The sequence below is a fragment of the Tympanuchus pallidicinctus genome, unplaced genomic scaffold (assembly GCF_026119805.1).
Source record: "Tympanuchus pallidicinctus isolate F22 unplaced genomic scaffold, pur_lepc_1.0 scaffold3, whole genome shotgun sequence".
Classification (NCBI taxonomy): domain Eukaryota; kingdom Metazoa; phylum Chordata; class Aves; order Galliformes; family Phasianidae; genus Tympanuchus; species Tympanuchus pallidicinctus.
In genome coordinates, this window is record NW_026294747.1 from 29526848 (window position 1) to 29542009 (window position 15162).

The window sequence follows — 15162 nt, forward strand, 5'->3', positions numbered from 1 at the left end:
TCAACCTATGTAAACAGTCACTAGTCCACCTGTTTATAGGCTCTTTTGAAGTACTAGAAGGCCACAATGAGGTCTCTTCAGAGTCTTCTCTTCTCCAAGCTAAACAAGCCCAGTTCCCCCAACCTTTCTTCATAGGAGAGGTGCTCCAGCCCTCTGATCATCTTGGTGGCCCTCTGGACCTGTTCCTAAAGTCTGCATTCTTCTTGTGCTGGGGACCCAGGCCTGGATGCAGTACTCCAGATAGTGCCTCATAAGAGCTGGGTAGAGGGACACGGAGTTAAGACAGTATGAGAGTGGAGAAAGCAGCATCTTATTCACTGTTCCATACCAGACATCATTTATTCTCCATCTTCTGAGAGCTGCAACCCATTCAGAAACTGACCAGCTAGTTTTGTTTTTTGTTAATCACTTAACTGAAGTGGTAGAGGTCTTTGCACTATAATCCAGTAGTTCTAACCCAGCAAAGGAACCAGCTAAGTGTAAAACTGATATTACACAATACAATCACTCTAAATTTGTTTTGTTTACAACCAAGAAATTGTACACAAAAATTATGATAGAGGATTATTATTTTGCTGGCAACTTTAATCACTCACAATTAAGACATGCGAGGGTTAAGACTGCCTGAGTAACTTTAATCCAGACTATTTGTGTATATTTGCTATGATGAAGCCTTTAATTACTTGATTGCATACATATTTTTCCATTTAGACTGCAAAGTTCACTTAGTATTAAAAAGCTGTGTAAACATTCCAAGCAGAACTCACATTGACTTTTATCTGCAGCTGTGACAGTTATGTACTGATTTTCAAGACTAAGCCAGGATGCAGATTTATGGAGTATTTCTCCCTATGATAAATCTGCATAAAGTCATGAACATGGTTCCATTTAGGATCCAGAAGATCATTACAGTATTTTAATTGCTGGACTACTTTCTCATCTCCTTCAACATAAAAATTAATAAAGCAGTAAACAAAAGTACACCCCTAAAATACTACCAGCAGCAAGACTTCACAGTAATGAGAAAGATATTTCCAGCTAAGGTGGGATCTCTGTAATCTTCATCCTGGAGTCCTCAGAGAACTCTGTGATGCCAAATATCTTTGAAATCCAGAAACATGCTCAAGTACTAATTGAACAATGAAGACCACATTATCTTTCTTAACAAAAATGGGTAGAATACAGAGTAGTTGAAAGGATATGGACTATTCACTTTAATGCTTGGAAGAAAAATGCTAAAATAAAAGAAACAAAGTTTCTGATAAACACTTAAAAGAAAGGATCAGTGACAACCAGCACAGGATTTTCAAGAGCAAATCACATTCAACTAACCTAATTTCCAGACATAACATAGTTAGACTTACAGATACAAATCTTAATTTTAATATCATCATACACAATATCCTCACAGAGAATCTGATGAAACACAAACTAAATGCTGACCTATGTTATGTTGGGTTCCAGGCTAGCTGAACTAAAGCAATTGTCTTATCATAAATTCACAGCTAGATGGCTGCTGGAGATTTTAACAGCATACCCAGAAATATGATCACAAGCAGAAGCTTAAGCAAGTACAGAATCCTGGGACTCATTATGGCTACTAACATGACAGTAATCATAGTTTATTATTTGTCACTAAGGCAATGTAATACCACAAACCGAGTAAAACTGGTTTTAAGGGTAATGAGTAAAGAAAGAACTAACAGACTGTATCAGCAAACATTTAAAAATGACCTCAAGCAAATTGAGGAAGTAGGAGGAAAAACTACTAACATTATCATGCTCTTCCTAGTGAAGAATTTTAGATGCTGTCAACTCACTCTAATGACCCTGTTCTCCTCTTCTTGAAGATTTGTGCCATGAACCATAGGACCATGAAAGGCACTGGAAGAATAACCATAATGCCAAGAAGATAGATATGAAAAAGTCTATCAATTTTAACTGCGTGATTATTGGGAATAAGCAGTAATTATTGACTGACTTGATTATAAATGCTAGTATAATGGTAAATGGAATATCAGTTTCATGATTGCCTTAATTATACTAAGATCTCAATGGACTAATGAAATAGTTTGAGCATCATATATAAAATGAGATTATTTAATCAATCCAAGTTGCACAGAATATTTTATTTAGTTCATCCCCGTGTATTTTCTAAGGAAATTCAGGTTCAGTCTCTGGGGGAAAAGCAGGTAATTCATACTATAAGCTTCACTCCAATAGTGTCTTATAATGGATATCACATCTACGTATATATCAGGAAACTCAGTTAAAGCAGCACCATCATCCCACGTCTATTATTTTTTACTTAATTTGCCAATGCTAAGTTTCAGAGGCATAACACAATTTCAATTCCTTTTATCTACTTCCACATGTACACATGTCTATATAAATCTTTTAAGGTAACCCAACCTTCTTTTTTGGATTATTTTTGTTATTGCTAATTGAGTCTAAAAGCAATATATTAACAGAAAAATAACAGAAAATATTTAATAGATACTTAACAATGAAACTTGAAACAATGTCACAGGCTTCCTGTATTTTTTAGCAGCATGTAACAAAAGTTTTTCAGGAAAAATCAGCATGTAGCCAAAAATATATTTACAAGAAAAAAAAAAAAAAAAGGAAAAAAGAGGGAGAGAGGAAGCATTTTTATTTTATAACTGATCTGATGCACTTTGTTACTCACCACAGTGAATTAGAAGATCATCATGGAAGTCATATAGTTCATCCCGAATCTCCTCTGGACAGGGACAATCCTCTCCCAGTTGAAAATTCAGCAGCATATTAATCTTTAAGGGTATTTAAACATGTTAAATTAAATGTACTGAGCCTAAAACACATTCTACTATATAGCCATAGTTGAATCAGCATAAAACTTTTTTAACACACATTAATGAAAATAGTATAGCAAAATTCCTTTGTAATTTTTAGTTATGACTATCATAAAAACACAGCATTCAGTCATATTACCTGTTCTTGTGGAGGAGATCGAAATTCCTTAGTCTTCTTGGCAGTCAAAGCAGCAGACATGTTCAAGGCTTGCATGAGTTCATTATACCTGTACTTCTGATTATATTGCAGTTTTGATACATAGTGGTCTGCAAATGATACAATCGCTTCCACTCTATGTTGTAGCTCACAGTCACAGAAATAATTGAGTAAGTGGCACATCTAGAGTAGAAAAATAATCAGGTAAGTTCAACAGCTTAACATATTAAACTCCAATTGAGGAATAGCTATAGCACATATTATGTATTGAAACAGATGGTCAAAATCAGGTTTTTTTTCCCGTTTTTCCTTTAATAGAGTAACGGTGACATATGCCTATAGTTTCATTATGATAATCAGTAACACTGTTGCACTCACACTGTTTCACTTCATGCTCTCAAAACACAAATATTAATTCTCTTTTAAAATACATGTATTAAATAAATATTTGAGTACCTATTCTGAATATGAGGACAGTGCATAGAAAAAATTGCGTAATAATCAAATTTGGTTATTAAGGTGAAGCCATGTGGCAGGTTGGAATAAAGACAGCGAAGATTCCAAAATTTTCAAAATGAAGAACAGACAAAGTATTACCTTCCTTTCATCAATAGTACAGCATACATAATACATTTATATTAAATGGTCACCTGAAGCTTAACAGATTCTGGCAATCTTGTCTGCAATAAGCCCTTTGTAGGAGCTTTTGTTTCTTTTACTGCCTTTTCTCCAGCTTCTACAGCTTTTTCTTCAACTTGTGTAACTTCTTCCTTCTCTGTCCTCTCTTCTGTTTCTTCCTTGTGATCTCCGAAGACATTGGGATCAATGAGGAGTAACACCTGCTTCACGTCATCATCATCAAAAACTCCCATTATCAGCAATGTTGCTATGAGTTTAAGAACAGGAACAAACTGGAATGCAGTATGTCCTCCAACAGGATCTCGTATATGAGAACCACTACACTGTACCGCCTCTGTCAGCATACTTATCGCTTTGGATTTAAGTGTGTCAAGGGGAATTTCTGGGCTGGATGTCTGATGTTCTTCAGAGGTCACAATAAAGCAAGGAGTAGAAAAGTTAAAGCTTGGTTTGAGACAAGTGCGAAGCCCTACTCCGGGTAAACCGTGCTTCTTTGTTTCATCAGGATATAATTTAATAGTTCGAGTTTCCTCTGTAACTGGAATGATAAATTCATTGTTCATCATGAGTTTGGCTTGCTTGGCATGGTCCAAATGAATACTAATGAGCAAGTCATAGAATCCAGAACGTAGGAGTCCAGGTAAATACTGATTATCTATTGTGTAAAATAACTGAGATATATCTACATGGCTACAAAGTGCATAAGCAACTCTAGTGTTACCTAGAGCACAAACTGAGCTATAAAGTTTTAAAGTGTGGTAGTGAAACTTCATCAAATCTTCTTGTTCACATAGTTCCAAAATATCAACACATCTGTTATACAAAAAAGAACAGAAAGCTCATCAACTTCATGAATTTTTTTTTTTTTAAGTTTATAATCTGTGCACATTTTAGCCTGTTCTAGTTTAAACCACTACAAATGATACTAACAAACCTTATCATGTGAATCCCATAGCAAATGTGGTAGTATTTCAATGAGATTATTTAAAATTAGCACTGCATGGAAAAGGATGAGAAGATCTATGATAGGGAAGCTTCTTTGGAGTTATAGTAAATCACTTTTTTGTTTTTAAAAGTCAGTCACGTATTCAGAATGCTGAAGCTGTAGATGTCTTTTTTCTTTTCCCCCCTCAATGAAGCACAATATTAATGTTATTATTATTTGCTCTTTTCTTGAATTTATTTTTATCAATGATAAATAAAATTGACTAGTAATTTATAAAAACAATTTAAATCCATAGCCTTTATACTGACTTTTCTATTTCAGTTTTGCTTATAAGTTGATTTATCATTAGTTACAATATTTGATATTTTAATACATCTTTATTACCATCTCTGAAGACAACAAAATATAAGGAAGTCAGGATCTTGTAAATAAGAGCAAAAAAAAAAATTAATCCCTGTAAATTCAAAGCAGATGGAACAGAAATAGATCACATGGTTTTAACATAAAAAATCAGCAGAATTGTATTTGCATCTTCTTTATATTTTTCAGTCTTACAATAAATATCTCTGTGTGTTTAAAGGTCTAGAGATTTAAGACAGATTATGCTAAATTTTAAAGGATATCAAGCAGTTATGCTTTCCCTTATTTATGCAAATGTCATCACATGGCATTAACATTGTCTGGCCTCTTTTACCTACTTAAAAATTCATAAATACAACTCTATAGAAGACAGAATAACAAATTGTAACCAACCCTAGTTTTAACGTCCTCCAACTCTAGTTCCTTGGAAATGTACCTGTTTTCCTCTGGGATATGAAGTGCCATCATCTGCAGAGGTTCCAAACACTGCACAACCCAGCCATGATGTTCGCTAACGCGCTCTGTTTCTACTTTTAGAAAACTGTTAGGCATCCTACTCCATAAAACAGGTGTAATTGTTTGCACATCAAGGCGAGGGGGACACTGAGGAACAGGATTTCTTTCCTCACTTTTAAAAATTGCTGCTGATAGAGGCATGGTATTCTGAAACAATGAGTATTAGAATTATTTTTGCAACATTTAATTATGAATAAGCTTATAATATCAAAATGTAAAGTAATTTATTAATAGCAAAGAACTCACAGACATACGAGTTATCAAAACAAACGTATTTTAAAAACTACTGATACTGTGCTCTCCCCAAATGGCTCCAGTTTATTGTGACAAATGCAGATTTAATATATGAACAACTACCTTCATGAATGTATTAAGATTATAGAATTAGCTTGTTTACACTTTAATCAAATGAAAAGTCTTGTCAAAAATTCAATCTTCCTAAACAAATTCAATTCAGCAGGAATTTCTGTGGAAATAGATTTTAAAGAGCATCTTTAAAGAAAATAGTTAATACCTTTAATTTACCAAGTTCAAACTGAATTAAGTTAGTGCTTGTAGGCTGTACAAAAGCTGCAGGAAAAAGTTTTGTGTTTGGTTCAACCTAGAAAAGAAATGAGATTAAAAAATAAGAATGGTAACAATAATCTTCTACCCAGATATGCTATTAAATAAATACTGTAGAGCTTATATTTTAATATCAAATAATTGCAGACACTGTATTGAAGTGACATTCAGTGTCTACCTGCAATTTATCTCTAATACAGTAAACGTTTGGCTGAGTTACCTTTACAGACCCAACAAACTTACAGGCAGGCATTGCCTTGTTCAGTAACAGGCTTATAACATGAGCTTTTCTAAGATAATGCATTGATTTATTTAAATTATAACCAAATTCAACACAGGCATTCTAAAATGGCTCTTAAAAATCCAGCTGCTTTACAGCTAATTACTACACTCTCGGAAGTGTACCCACAGTACAGACTGAGGACAGAATACAGCTTTTTGGAACAATATACATCTATAGTATGACATTATACATCTATTTTTTGGAACACTATACATCTTCTAGCGTTCTTCCACATTTTATGCTGGACAAAATATTTCATTATAAATAAAGGTCGTAAGCAAATTTTGAATGAAGACAAAATCAAAAGGGTAAGAGTGCATCTTTTTATAAAGATGGCACAAGACATAATGCCATACTAAAATCAATGAATTACTGCATTTTAAAAGATCTCAAAAATTATTTGTTTTTCAGGTTCAGCATTTGTATCCAGTCTTAAAGATCACAGTGTATCACACTGAAACACAGTGCTGCAGATTTAAAATGTCTGATTGCTGGATATCTTTGTTTTGAGAATCTTAATTTCATCACTGCACACTACATGAAAAATATTGTAACATGACTAGTGCTCACTTGGATTTCTAAACAAGAAAAAGAAATCTTTAGAATAGCATCAAAATTATCAACTTAGTAGATAACTTCCTGAAAATTTGATAATACCTGATAACAAGAGCCAAGCTCTTTTCCATTGGCAGTGAATGACAACATTCCAGTAGCCAGATCAACAAAGCATCCAATTTCTAAATCAACATTACTGCGACCTGATCTCTGAGAACTAGCAGTTATATCTCCTCCCCAAACCATATAGCAATTACTGCGCTTCACACTGCAGGAACAAGAAAAAAAAGACAACAAATCACAATTCACTCTGAACTTGACAGTAATCATGAAGATGTACTTTTCAGTGAAGTAACAGTGATACTTAAAGGTGCTTGTGCTACTACTAGCCTTATTTTCTAATTACTATTATCAATCTTTTTATTGTAAGCATCTTGGGTAAGGTATCGTATCAGACTAACAAAGTGCATTTTTCTTCCCTTTTCCAAAATAATGGAAATTATCATGCTTCTCTTTTCTTAGGTAAAATACAGTAGAAGTAAGAGTTTAATCCATAACAATAAAATGTGAATGTTAGAAGAAAAAAAAAATCCCAAAACATTTTTTCAAACAATTTTCAAGGTAAATATACTCACTTTAAGAAGTCTAAGTAGAAGTCTAAGTATTTGTATATAAATGAACACAGAGCAGTTCTACCTCATTACTGATATTATTATTAGTTTAAATAAATTCTCAGAATGAAATCAAGCTTGTGAATACTTCACAGCTATATAAAAAATACAATTTTTAATAAGTAGTAAATAAATCCATACCTTTCATGAACCCTGCCTCTCTCATCTCCTAAAGTAACTGTCACTGTACAGTTTTTATTTATGTCAAAATTCTCACTGTAAAAATGATAGTCTGGTGTTACCCAACCAACCCAGACAGAGGATGGGTCTTGGCCAGCAAATATCCGCAAGGAATAAAAATACTGAAAAGAGGAAAAGAACATGTCAGTAATTAAAACTGATTTATTTTCTGAAGAAGTGATCAAATAATGATGGAAAAAAGCTCAATGTACAATTTTAATATAGATTTTTCAAAATAAATCATTTTTAATAGTAAATTGAGACAGAAAAGTTTATGTCTCAAGTCATAGAATTCTATATGTTACTTATCCAGTGTTGTATTGTAGCAGATGACTCAAAAGGTTTCTTCCAACAGATCAATTTCTAAGGAACATGATACCACTACTAAATCTTCAGAAAGCAAGAATTAAGCACCTCAGTATGATTACTTACTGTGGTAGAAGAAGCAGGAAATTCTTGACTGTGTTTTCTAAAGATAGAGGAAAATCAGTAAATTAGTTAAATGAATAAAACAGAAATAAAATAAATATAAACACTCATGATTAAACTAAATGTATTTACAATCTAACTCATGCTTGCTAGGCACTGAGAACTCCTGATATCAGTAAATTAGACATGTAAAGACTTTACAGGCTACGTACATTGACCCAAAATATTTGCTGCGGTTAAGGTGAAGAGTTAAGTTTCAAAGGTCCTGAACCTGGCAGGACCTGGTATGTTTAAAAATCTCTCACAATCTTTTTTTCTTTGCATAGGAAGAAAATTTCACTTTTCCAATAGCTGTGAGCTATGAACTATCAGGAAAATGAACAGGCATCCAATGGGAATGGGATTCTCAGTTAGTTTTCCAGATTACATGAAGCGCTTTGCAGACCCCGCTGATTTCAGAAGGATGGCAAGTGCTCAGCAATGAATGACTGTAAGCTTTTTGATACATCTTTTCTGAAAAGATTCCCCAGTGTTATCTGTATGTACTGTTCTGCATTCAATTTGTTATAAAGTTATTAAAACTACCAAGAACAAAAACACCTTAGTAATACACATCCTACATATGTACTGAGTGCAAAACATAATAGGAAATTTTAAACATACAATAACAGAGAATAAAATAGAACATTAAATTTACACTAAGAGCATGAAATAGTATAACTAAAAAAACATAAGTCTAACCGTTTTTGAAGAGCATCAGATGAGGCATTTTCCACACCCATGCCAAAGTTGAATGATGAACGGAACTCAATGGGCATACTTAAACGACAATATATCATATCAGAATTGCTGTTTTGTGTACCAAATGTTTTGTGAGTAACTTTTAACCGAGGTGGACTCTCAATGGTTCCATCAATTCTCCATATCTAAAAGAAATAAGTCATTTTAACAAAATACTATTCCAAAAAACACACTAATAACTAATAGTGTGCAACTAGTGGATGAGATAACTGAAAGACTTAAATTTTTTGAAATGAATGTAGAACTTTTCTCTTAGACCATAACATTAGTTTGGAGAGAAGAATATGTTCCATTAAGTTGACTACTAATTATTCTCAAATTGTTCCATACAACATCTTCAAAAAGAAAAGCATAGATTTTATTATATTAATTCACCTACTTAAATCAGTATGAATAGCAATGCTACAAGATTTTATACCAGATCATCTGGAATTATCTAATTTAACTTAGCAGACTTACATGTCAAGCTATGTGATGGTGACAGTAAGTATTAGTAAGAGTTTAATGTCTCAGCTTCATTACAAGCAGCTGATAAACAGCTGTCTCCCTAACATGTAAATGTTACCTCTATGTGAGGATGATTTTTTGGCACATTAACAAATGTTGGTAAGCGTTTACTAAACCACATAGCGACATCTCGGTTCATGTTCACTGCAAAAGGTTCAAAACCTTCTTGAAGACCACACATGGTATAATACTTGAATGTACTGGCATCCATTCCAAGGTTCATACGCCCAATCTGAGCTAGACCCAGCGAACAGATTGGAACAAAACCTATGGAAATGACATAAAAACAAAAGTAAAAGCACACAGAGTTATTTGGAGAACACAAAAATACTATTTTGAATGTATCTAGTGTGAACTGAACTTTAGATCCTACAATAAATGCACACAAAATGATAACAGTAGCAAGGATTTAAAGCTACCTTAAGTATTAATGGCTGAGCTAAACATAATTCAACAGAACCCTGAGTACCCAGGCGGTGAATGGACATTACATGCACCATGTCATTTATTCAAACAATAAACCATTTAAACAGTTGTCATTACTAAGATCTGACTTGTGAAAAATTAACAAAAATGTCAAGAGGTAGCTTCTTAAGCAATCTGAAAAAAAAAAAAAACAAACCAACAAGATTTGCTCAGGTTAGTTCATTTATTAGGAGAATCAGTTATATTTGTCATTATTTTCAGGCCAATAAACCAGTCTTTATACAATTAACTGGACATCAGAATCCAAACCTGGCTAGACTGAAGTTACTAATGAATGTTATGATCTACCAGGACACTGAATTTCCAAAAGGACTTTGAGATGAGACAAAATTATCTCAATATATGTTTAAAATGTATTTTGTCATCAGTGTCTATACATTTCTGACCAATTTTAATCTGCCTATCATTCATGTTGGAACAATATAGATTTCTTTAAATGTTGGTATTTTTTATGAGCAAACATTTTCCGTTTCCAAGTAGCAGACAGCATCAATAAAAATATAACACTGTTGAACAGTTTTCTCCATCTCTCCAAACACAGAACTCAGAGCACCTTCAGTTAAATGTCAACAATTCCATTCATACTACAAGTTCTTTCTCCTACATTTGAACCTTATGTCTTCAGAGAAGCTCAGATACTGGAAGGCTGCTATAAGCTCTTCTCTGAGTCTTCTCTTCTCTAGGCTGAAGACTAGGGTTGTTTTTTTTTGGGTTTTTTTTTTTTTTGGTTTTTTGTTGTTGTTGTTGTTGTTGTTGTTTTCCCCTCATACGCACACATATATAAAAAGAAAATTACCACTTTCTATTCCAAAGTCAGCAAATGCAAGTTCTGAACCTTTACTGGTTATAAGCAACTCCCCGTTCAGAGTAAAAATAATTGATTTGTCATCCAAGTTTATCATGCATCCAACCACATCTCCTGGTTGCCAACTTCGTCCAAAAAACCCACTGCCTTGATGCCAACGCTGGCCCTAAAAAAAAATTAAAAAAATAAAAAAAAAGGGTATATAAACAGCATGCTAAAATTGAAAAATAAATAATTTCAGAGAAGAGAGATCAAAAGAGAATAAAATAGTCAAGACTAGAAATGCTTTAAGTGTTTTTATGGACAGCTAAAATACTTAGTGAATAAAGGTTTCTAATTTATTTATTTATAACAACAACTTGGTCTCAATATCCTCATTAAGCAATAATGAAATTCTACTCTTAATTTATTTTTTTTTTTAAACTTTGAAGTTCTCAAACTAACTTTCTAGAAGGATTGATTGATGGCTTTCAGATAATTAAACTAATTAATATCTTAGTTATTTCATTTAAACAATCTAAAGAACTGTAACTTCATAAACGTGCAAACAGTGACTTGGAATCTGAATAAAAATCAGTGTTCATTGGCACTGCATGTGTCATTAGTGCAGTGTCATTATCATCTTTCAGGCACTTTAAGAAAGCTAGTACAAAAAGCAGAAACGACATAAAAAATACAACTGTGGTCCAGTCTTTGAAGAAACTTAGTTTTGGTTTTGTGAATTACCACTTAAAAAAGGAAATGAATGGTAAATTATGTTTATGCTTACAACAGACTTCCTTACTTTGATGATATATCCTAGGAAGATAGACATAAAACAACATACCATTGTTACCATAATTACAATGACCTGAACCAAAATGCAGGTACTATAAAGCAGAGGCCTGAGGTATCATTTAAGAATGAAAAATATTCCAGTAGTTGGAGTATGCAGGGGGGAAAGCCATATTGCCATTTTCTGCTCAGGTTGTTAATAGCTAAAAATAATAAAAGGGTGAGAATGCACTGACTTTGCTTCCTTCAAAAACAAATGCTTGGTCATCAGCTCCCAGTTCAATGTCAGGTCGACAGCCTGGCCTGGCCCAGCCAACACGCATATCTCCACCTGTTACGGCTTCAAATTCAAAATACCACTTTCCAGACTTCACTGCATAAGACTGTTCTACTCTGAAAAAACGTATCTTGTCAATGCTGACTTTTTCCAGTGTTTGGTCAGCTGTAAAAAATCAAAATAAAACACTCCATAATTAGGTAATATTTTATATATGTCACTGTTTATCTTTTCAATCTGTATCCACTATTTCCTATTTCTGAAAATAGCCATTATCTACCTCAGCAAGTTTAAGAACCTTCAAAGTAAATGTTAGAAACAGAAGAAAAATAATCAGAATAATACCCAGGCTAACACATTCTAATTCTATACAGGATGAGTGCCTATCCACTATTTAAAATAAAAAAAAAATTCAATGTCTGTCACTCTATGCAGAAGCTACAAACATATAACTCACTGGAGGTTACCTTAGAAATGTAGCCTTCAATCTAATGGAAAAATCCAAGAAAAATGTAGTTAAAAGTGCTTACAATCTTCTTTAGTAAAAATATTAATAAAATAAGCAATCTATGTAGCTTATATATTTAGGAATTTACATTTCAAAAAATATTTAATACTTTTACCTTTATTATATTAAAAATACTAGTAAATTGCTCTTAACAACTTACAGCTGCAGTCTAGAAAATGAAGCACAGCATCTGATTATTTTTCAAATGCCTTCCTAGTTTTCAGTAAGCATAAATGTATTTCATGCTTTTCATTCATCATGAAGAAACAGGAAAGGATGAATTGTCTTAGAAAAGTCACTTAATTTCAGAACGTTTTAAACAGCGATTTCCAAATGAAATCTGTCTACATGCATTCTAGCTTTTCTCCAATCTAAAAATTATCAAAATTTAATACTTATCCTACAATCAATGAAAACCAATATTAAATAAGCATAACTTCATCATACACAAGACACTCAAAATGTACATTTTCACCTTTTATTCACACCAGCAGCGAATATGCACTACTAGTATCTTATACATTTTATGTTTTGCCTATATATTCCAACGTCTCAAGTTTCCCATCACTGAGAGGAAATAAAAGGTCATGATTCTTACTGAACATACCTATTTCTTGATCAGGTGGCTCAACATTATAACCATAGCCTGCAAATGTCCTAACAGCTTCACGGAGGCTATCTCTGTTTGATTTTTTAGTACGTTCATCTAGTAATGCATATGGCACAAGCCGAGGATTACGTTTGTTCTTAAGATCCTAAAAGGAGTTACAAAAACAACAAAATCATATATAAACATGACTAAGAATGCATACAATGAGACAGATAATTGTCTAAAATACTGCTAGGATTACAGGAAAGAAACAATATTAATGAATAAAAGTTATACAAATTGAAGTAAGGAGACTATTAAACCCAGTTGTGAAGGATGTTAAAAATGTAAAGACAAGGCTACAAGAGAAGTATGCAAATATATACTCTCACATGAGGTTCAGAAAGGATGTCAGGATAAAGTTCTTTATTGAGAAGGTGGTTGGGCATTGGCACAGGTTCCCCAGGGGAATGATCAAGGCACCAAGCCCGTCAGAGTTCAAGAAGACTTTGGACAGTATTCTCAGAAATGTGGTTTGAATTTTGGGTGCTGTGAGTTGGACTTCTTGTGGGTCTCTGGAGATATTAGTTAACATTTAACTGAATATGAGCCAGCATTGTCCCCAGTGGCCAAGAAAGCCAATGGCTTGTATCAGAACTGGTATTTGCCAGCAGGAGAAGGAAACTGATTGTCCCTCTGTACTCAGCTCTGGTGAGACCCCACCTTGAGTACTGTACTCATTTTGCGGCCCCTCTCTACAAGAAAGACATCAAGGCCCTGGAGCATATCCAGAAAAGGACAACAAAGCAGTGACATGTCTGGAGCACAAGTTTTATTGGGAGTGGCCAAAGGGACTAGGAGCCTCTGGAGAAACAGAGGCTTAGGGGAGACCTTGCTGCTCTCTAATACTATCTGAAAGGTAGCTGTGATGAGGTGGGGATTGGTTTCTTCTCCTGTGTAACTAGCTATAGAACGAGAAGGGATGGCTGCAAGTTCTGCCAGCGGAGAATGAGGTTGGATGTCAGGAAAAATTTATTCTCCAAAAGAGTGATCAGGCACTGGAATGGGACTGCTTAGGGGTGTGGATAAGTCACCATCCCTGGAAGCGTTCAAGAACAGGGTAGATGTCACACTGACTAACTTGATCTAGAGTAGTCCCAGGCATGAATTGATAGTTGTGCTAGATGATCTTAGTGGTTTTTCCAACCCTAATGATTCTATGATTCTTTAAACTGAGGATATTTGATGATTCTCATAGCCTGCAGCCCCACAGGCCTAGCAATCTATTCTTCCCCTGCTCCTTCACTTTTTCCAGACTGCCCTAAGCATTCAGTATTTAACCTGTTATTTAAAATTCCCAACTGGTGTTCTAGAAAACAAAATTCTATATTTTTTACTTACTCCAAATGTGTCTAAAACGTCCTCACCTGCTGAATGCCATAGGTCCATCCTTGCTTTATTCTGTCTTTTGCCCAGACATTATGTGCATTTTCTGCTAGTTTGTCAACTAGAAATTCTTGAGAAGGTAACAATTTCACTTCAGAAAGATCAAGAGGGGCAGGTTTATAACCATTTGACATGATATAACTGCAAGTCAACATGGAAAAACAGAAAGATATCTCACTGATCACATTTAAAAATTTTTTGTGCAATATTAACAGAGAGCAATTTACTTTCTTACTTCACTTTTTCCGCTTTCCTGTTTCTTTGTAAAAATCCTGCTTTGCACTTGGCCATTAAGAAGAACAAAAAACATAGCAGTGTCTCATTTTCTAATTACTTATATGCTATCTAATTAAATGTGATCCAGCTCTGCATGTGGGTGCTTAAAACAGTTGCTACAAAAATAAGAAACTGCTATTAAATGACTTCATCTTCCAAGTGTTTTCTATTTTAAGGACCTCTCATGAAATTATTGTTTTTATGTATAGAAGATGTTTGCATTATGAAATATGATGTTTTTGATAGACACCAGTCGGCCACATTTCCATTCTTTCAAAAGAACAAAACATATTTCAACTATTCTTCCCATTCTTCTACTGATTAGTAGGTTTAGTAGACTTTTAGTAGTAGATATCCTCCCTCCTCAAGTGTTTCACATAGTATATAGAGCACACTGCTATTTTAAATATATGCAGATATTCTCTTGCTCCAACTAGGTAACTCATGCAGGCAGTATGTATTTTAACAAGAGTCAGAAAATGATTACAAGATTTTTTGTTCTGTTATTGAAGACAATAGTATCAAAAAAGTATTATGACAGAATGCCTGTAGTATGAAC

At 33.9% G+C, this 15162-nt stretch overlaps 1 protein-coding gene across 8 annotated transcripts in view; it reads right to left on the reverse strand.

Annotated features, from left to right (window-relative positions):
• RYR3 (ryanodine receptor 3) overlaps positions 1–15162 on the reverse strand; it is a 195176-nt gene that overhangs the window by 96063 nt on the left and 83951 nt on the right. For all 8 annotated transcript variants that reach the window (XM_052695427.1, XM_052695433.1, XM_052695432.1 and 5 more), the window contains exons 24-37: positions 14309–14468; positions 12900–13047; positions 11744–11949; positions 10725–10899; positions 9501–9709; positions 8876–9060; positions 8138–8174; positions 7667–7827; positions 6957–7122; positions 5967–6053; positions 5373–5599; positions 3642–4443; positions 2974–3174; positions 2690–2792 (exon numbers count right to left, since the gene is read on the reverse strand). In XM_052695427.1, the coding sequence (XP_052551387.1) occupies positions 2690–2792; positions 2974–3174; positions 3642–4443; positions 5373–5599; positions 5967–6053; positions 6957–7122; positions 7667–7827; positions 8138–8174; positions 8876–9060; positions 9501–9709; positions 10725–10899; positions 11744–11949; positions 12900–13047; positions 14309–14468 (2867 nt within the window). The remainder of the gene's footprint in view (positions 1–2689; positions 2793–2973; positions 3175–3641; positions 4444–5372; positions 5600–5966; positions 6054–6956; positions 7123–7666; positions 7828–8137; positions 8175–8875; positions 9061–9500; positions 9710–10724; positions 10900–11743; positions 11950–12899; positions 13048–14308; positions 14469–15162) is intronic.